Source organism: Ceratina calcarata, unplaced genomic scaffold, assembly GCF_001652005.2.
Source record: "Ceratina calcarata isolate Rehan_Ccalc_2016 unplaced genomic scaffold, ASM165200v1 scaffold517.2, whole genome shotgun sequence".
NCBI lineage: Eukaryota > Metazoa > Arthropoda > Insecta > Hymenoptera > Apidae > Ceratina > Ceratina calcarata.
The window spans coordinates 279,499-286,453 of NW_017176301.1; the positions used below are offsets into that span (position 1 = coordinate 279,499).

General features: G+C 39.3%; 1 protein-coding gene across 2 annotated transcripts in view; it reads right to left on the minus strand.

Annotated features, from left to right (window-relative positions):
- Positions 1-1,009: 1,009 nt before the first annotated feature.
- The window catches only part of axed (BTB/POZ domain-containing protein axundead), a 15,031-nt gene continuing 9,085 nt past the window's right edge, over positions 1,010-6,955 (minus strand). Inside the window, exons 1-7 of one of the 2 annotated variants that reach the window (XM_018030270.2) lie at positions 5,874-6,388; positions 5,344-5,564; positions 4,360-4,532; positions 3,749-4,002; positions 3,334-3,469; positions 2,973-3,219; positions 1,010-2,833 (exon numbers count right to left, since the gene is read on the minus strand). In XM_018030270.2, coding sequence (XP_017885759.1) covers positions 2,609-2,833; positions 2,973-3,219; positions 3,334-3,469; positions 3,749-4,002; positions 4,360-4,532; positions 5,344-5,564; positions 5,874-5,910 — 1,293 coding nt within the window. In that variant the 5' untranslated portion in view covers positions 5,911-6,388 and the 3' untranslated portion in view covers positions 1,010-2,608. Of the gene's footprint in view, positions 2,834-2,972; positions 3,220-3,333; positions 3,470-3,748; positions 4,003-4,359; positions 4,533-5,343; positions 5,565-5,873; positions 6,389-6,955 lie in introns of those variants that run through there. The other variant, XM_018030271.2, reaches the window with a different exon arrangement.

Sequence of the window (6,955 nt, forward strand, 5' to 3'; positions counted from 1 at the left end):
TGTTTATCAAAACGTAGGCTGACATTGTTTTCATTCTGCAACCATTCTGCAACGTCAAAATTATGTGAAAATCCAGCAGCATCAATGCCAATTGGGCAATGAAAACAGAAGAATAGATTTATTATACATATATACATTACGATTGCGGTAATTATTTGTAGCTGTAACCATGATGTAAAAACATAAGGTGTGTTCTTCCGGCGTGTTCAAATGGGTCGCTGTTTGCGCCTTCCACTCATCGGCCATATCGGAAGTACGATGATCTATTGTTTATTTCAAACACGCATATATATTACTCTCCGAGAACCTAATTTTTGACATGTTTACGATTTTAAAATTCGCTCTGTTTTAATATGAAGTGTGATTGGTTAGAAATCCAAAATGGCCAACGAGTGGAAATGTCCGTGTACAGATGGATGTTCAAATGGATTGCGCAAGAACACACCTTATGTTTTTACATCATGGCTGTAACGATTATTATTTCTTAATTTATGCGTGCCGTGAACATTTATGTGAGGTTTGAGAGAATCTCTATTCGATTTTAGGAATGAGATTAGTGCACAAGGGTCCACAGATGTTATTAAAATTAAAAAGTTAAGAGTGTAGTAATTATTTTCCTTCCGATTGCAACACTTAAATTAAAATTCTCAAAACTTTCGCACTAATCGAGGGAATTGAGTGAAGCTTGGAAGCAACCGCCAGGAGAGTTCTATCTAAGCGTCTATCAAGTGTCATTAAGATATTTTAATCGATTTTTTTTTAGCACGTGTGTAAAATGTGTTCGTCTACACAGAAATTCGAATATTTCGTTAAATACTGGAGTTAGAAGAAATTTGCATGCGACTACTTTTTTATAATCAACGCTGAGAGCTACAACTTTTATTTGAAGCATTCTTCGTTAGGGTGCAAAATAAAACTTTTGCAATAAAAGTCATTGTTTATTAAATTACTCGTTAACTATAGACGCTAGAGAAAAATAGGCAAATAAGATTTCATTAAGACATACGGATTCAAGCGGTATACAAATTTTATTGGATCTCATTAACATAAAACGGTTACAACATTGTTTGCTGGAGTTGAACGAAATTTTCGAAGAAGCGTATTCAAGTGAAGATCCATTCATCTATCCGTCTCTTTAAAACGTTTCCAAAAATTTCAATCAACGAAAAAATAGATCGACGTTCTTTCTTTATACGTATAATAATCGTTAAAACAGATCCGCGAGAGGTGCCTCTTCAATTTCGTCGTTAATTCCTTAAATAGAATAAAAACGTAATAATTCACACGGACCAGCCATGATTCCATTCACGCTTTTCTAATTGTTAATTAATCGCACCTAGTTAATAATTTCAAAACACATCAATCACAATTCACAATATGACTATATATATATATATATTTATAACATAGAATAAAATGTAAAATGCAACGTATATACTCTGAAACAGGAATCGAACGTAACAAATCCAATTATTTTCTTTTTGTTCCGATATAGATATAACTAGAGTTAGATTGATTACACATTTAAGAATGACTTAGTCGTATTAACAATTTTTCAACCTTCATCAAGTAATATATAACCGAACACTCTTCTTCCTCCTTAAAATTGATTCCAATCGCGAAATGTGTTTATGATAAAATGATTCACGGTCATTTAATTTTAGTGAAAAGAAAAGGGTGCATCGGTATCCCTTACAAAATACATTGTATAAAGGGTCCAGGATATTTGATAAGGCCCTTCGATTGCACGGTTACTCTCAGGTTTCGTCTGTCTACAGTAATCTCCGGATATATGCTTGCGCGTGGTAATTGGGACCCGGCGTGGGAATGGCCAACTCATTTCTCCCTACTCCAATAGCTTTCCCCACCTCGTGCCATAGTCACAGTAACACAGCAGACCATAATGCGCTCACACTACTTAACACATCCCCACTTAGGCTCCCGCTGAAGGTATACCTTCTGAAGCCATACCTGATATATACCCTGGGACTACATCTGTACCAGGCATGGCCAAAGTTGTCGCCGCGCGACACGACCTTGCCCGGGAGCCGGAGTGAGGCACGCAGTCCGAACGGTTAATAGTGTGTATGATGCACGCACGTAACATACTGAAATAATGTGAGGGCTTCCTGGGCCTACTGCACGAAGTAGGGAGAACAGCTACAGTGGTGCACGTGTACTTGGCCATGCCTGATCTATAGTAATAGATGATAGGAACCGATTTACAATATTCTCCGGATATATGGTCACGTATGATATTCGAGATTGGTGTGGCCATACATCTGGAGATTACGGTTATCAGATGAAGAAAAATGACAGGAAGCGATTCACAGTACTCTCCGGATATATGGCCATCTGAACAAGGCGTGGCCATATACCCGGACGCTACTGTGAACACGATATAACAGTATCAGCCTCGTTTAGCTTTTCGTCGTTGGACATCGTTAAATATAATAATTAGTCTTATCAAATGAAAACGTTTAAAAACAAGCAATCATTAGCTCGGAGACAAAGTTTTGATTAATAAAATGTTCGTTATTCTTTATATAGTTTCCGGTTAATTAAATTCCGGTTAGTTAGTATCCGGTAAATTAGCTATGAGCCTCTCTCAGTCGAAGATGCAGGCGAGGACCTTGACCAGGCAGTTACCGATCCTGGCGCAGGTCCTCTGGCCCTGGTGAACGCATTCTTTTCTACGGTTCTTTCTGTTCTCCCTACATTCCCTTTTCGTAGCCCAGCCGCAGGGTCCGCCGTCCTCATCAGTGTCGTCGCGGTTCGGGCCGAACCTCGGGGTGCTGCTCAATCTTGGCAGTGCAGTCAGGCAACTTTGTACCTGAATAATACGCTGCGATGTTCAATCTGATAAAAGTTACAGCTTTCGTCGAAAACATTTCTTGCTAGGATTAATAATAATTAACGAGTTGTTTCCACTAAACTGATGTTCCGTTTGCATACAAGTTTCGATCTCTTACTTCCTTCCAATCATGTCCCAGGATCCTGGAAACGATCAGCGCAGATTCCTCACTAGACAAAATCCCGCTCGCCATGGGCCCGTCGATGAACTCTTTGTCCGTCATCAGAGGATATCTGACACTGTACCAAACCTCATCGGAGAGCGCGGACCTCTTGTTCGTCGCCGAAGGCGAAACACCGTTCCTCCGGCACTCGGACGCTGCCCACCTGTCCAGCGCGCGGAACAGCGCTGACTCGTTCGTCAACCTGTCCTCCCACCGGTTAATTACGTGTATAATATTAATCCTCTCGAACGGAATGAAACTTATACCGTATAATAATAAATAGGTTATTGCATTAATACAAGAATTATTATCGTACCTGAGCGTGTCTCTGCACGATAGTTCCTCGACCTCTGCAGAGTCCAACTCCTCGAACCTTTCCTGGGCAAACACAGCCTCCGGCTCAGAGTCCACTACGTCTAGACAGGCGTGTAGCAGCCTCGTGCAAAGTGCAGCTACGATAAACATCGTAATTAAGTGATCCGTCTATGATATCGTGTAACCAAACTCTCGTTCAACTTTGACCGTCAATGATTTCGTTAATAATCAACGGATTCACTTCGCTCGCGGCTCAAATAAAAGCTTCAATTCTTTACTTTTCATTACATCACCTGACAGTTTTAGCTAAATCGACTTCTAAGTGGTGAAAATGAATTTTGGAATAGACCTTGCAAAATTGTAAAGATTCTATCTCAACGAACACTATCGTTACATTTAAATTATCAATTCCTTACCTGTTTCTCCGGCTATATCTCCAGGAGCTGGCGGGGCAGACGGAGGGGCATCGTGCCTGCTGGCACAGTTCGAATGATTCGCGTACAAACTCAATCCCATATAAGTTTCTAACACTGTTCCCGGGTTTAAATTCTTTTCTAAATGTTCCACCGCAAGTCTCGCTAAGTCGGGGCAGAGATACTGGTGGGCCGCGTCCAGAGTCGCCCTGGCGGTTGACACCGATTGAAAGTTAATCGGCTCGTCCAACAAGTACCTGGGAATAAAAATAATTGAGACAAACGAAGAGCGAAGACGATCGTCCTGTCAAGAGTCTCGTAACCTGTGAGTCAACTCGCATAGTCATCGACTTTATTAAGAAATTTTCTTTTAAACTAACGTTTAATTCAACGCGCGAAGCGTACGCCCTTGGCATTTGCATTGCGTCTTAGGCGAATTTTGTCTCAGCCTGATTTTGCAGCAGACCAGCAATGGGAAGATAATTAGGAAGAGGATCCAAAGGTAGGCGAGAACACCGGCGAATGCCAGACCGTATAAAGACGTCATCATGATCACGAATTGCGGGAAACAATGAAAGAGCAACGCGAAATTATCTATTGTTTGAAGGACTTACCTGAGGAGGTGATCGAAGGCGCGCTTCTCGACGTGCTGAAGCTTCAGTACAGGCGGTGGGTCGGTCCTCGCCGGGGCCAAAGGACCCACGAGCATAGCTCGAAACCACTCGGATCTCTCCGCGAGTCGCTGCCTCTGTACGCAGTATCTCCACGTGTCACCAAGTAGCCCGACCTGGGTTTCATCACGGAAATTCAGTTTACTCGGGAAATTTTGGTGTTACGAGAAAATAGTATAGGACCTTATCTGTAGGACAGAGGTGGAGCTACAACTTTTGTTTGAAATACTTTTTTGTAGGATTAATAATTAATGAGTTAATTAAAATTAAGCGATAGACGGTATAAGAAACAGCGGACAATATCATACTCGTGACAATTACTCCTGAAATATTCGAGATAGAAGGGAGTTGTATAGGACCTAATTTGTAGACATTAGCAATACCTACAACTTTTATTTCACACATTTTCCAAAATTTGTATTTATTGCAAATAACTGTTTATCTGTTGCTGCCAGCGAAAAACTCTCGAAACAAAAATTGTAGATATTCATGAAGGCTATAAAAAAGTCTTATGCAATTTTTTCCTAATTCCATTGATCAACGAGTAATTAACAAAAAAAAAAAAACGATTCGGTGCTCTTTTTTTATTAATTATTCGTTAATTATTGACCTTGCCGAAAAATGTTTCAAATGAAAGTTGTAAGCATAGTTGTCAGCTACAAAAATATGCGTCCTATGCATTCTTTCCGTAGGTCCAACCGTTTAGTAATAGATGAGGAGAAATTGAAATTCTGACTAACAGTTTGCATATCCGACGATGTGAGATGCCGTTAATTGCAATTAGGTCGTTAAATATTAGAGCTAGAAGAAAAATGCATGGAACCTCTTTTGTAGAACATCGCGGTGTCTTTCGTATAAAACATTTTTTGATAGGATCAATAATAACTGAGTTATTAACAATAAAGCGGTGCTCAACAATTCACGTACCTCGAGAATGACCGTGTCGCTCGTAGACGCCTCCTTGGGGTCCCCCGCGGCGATCAAAGGCACCTGGAACATATCGTTGCCGTACCCCGCCCTCGAGTCACCGATCTCCAGCTTGTTCTTTCTATTAATTATCAGAGGCAGGAGTATCCTCCTGGAGTAGATGCTCCGCTGCCTCTTAGGCCTTCCAGCCTCGAGCTGAACCCGCCCCGCTGCCCTGTTCCCTTCAAATTCCAAATCAAATTTAAATCACTCATCAAAAAACTACAGATCGATCTTCATTCTTCTATTATTCTAATTAACATCTATTGTTCATTAAACAATTTATGGGAATCGAGCATGCTAGAGGGACAGAGAAAATATTCGATTGGCAAGATAATTTCGGTTTCTATAAACACAGAAATTACTTGCCGAGCTAATATAACTGTATCAATATCTAAATTCTACAAAGGTTTGGCCAGCTTGTTCAACCTATAACAGTAGATATCATATCTATATGAAAGTTCATTAGTTTTTCAATTGGAGTCTCTCACCTCCGAGGGAAATCACTTTTACACTGAAAACGTACATCGTCAATTCTATAATTACTAGTATTGTTATTATTAATTTGCAACTTCATAGGATCTTTTAAATGTTTTACTACTAATTAAACTGTTTGAGACTTAATACGCTCAGACCTCGATGTTAAGCGCACGGCAGTCGCTACTAGACTGGCGCGCTGAGGCGCTAGTGGCCAGTCGATCGATTGCCGGCCTCTTATTGGCTAAACAATGTAAACACATGTAATCAATATGAGTCAGTCGCAGGCTGACTATAATCTGAGCGTTTACAGACAGATACCGACTGTGCATTGTGCACCTGTGACTGTCTCATCATTTTAAGAAATTCTGTTCATTTAAATTTTAATTAAATTTCAGTTCACTGCTCTTTCCTATTATCTTATAACATTTAATGTATAGACGTTCTCACATAGAATCTTCGGATAGAAATTAAAAAACGACAGCTTTTTAATTTTACAATGTTTACAAAATTGTAAAAACTCTAGAATTTATTTAATTTAATTAATGGTTTTTTGTAATTTGTAATTTGTAATTCAAATTAAGTGAGAATAATAAAATTCTGAAAAAGAAGTCCATGAGATTATATATAGAAGTTTTTAGTAATCTCCACGTATAAATTAAAAAACGACATCTTCGAATTATTATATCTTTCTTATTATTTACAATTTTTAAACATTTCATAAAATCATAAAAAATCTGGAATGTAATTAAAAATCTGTAATTTTAATTAATTCTTATGGTGAAGTAATTATAAAATACTGAAAGTCGAGAATTTCATTTAAAAAGATATTGGTTCGACCATTGACCTCGGAACGACAGATAAGGGATGAGATGCTAGTCGGCTTCCGTTTTCTCATCACTGTTCGCCGTATCGATAAGCTGCTGTTCCGCTCCCGCCCCGCACGTGTTCCTTTGGCATTCTTTCGTCTGCATTGTTTACAAACAAACGATGAAACGTGACCACATGTACTTCGCGACTAAACGTCTCGAACTATGCGCCTTCGTTATTTACAATTCAATCGCTATATCAATTATTATTATTATTATTATTATTA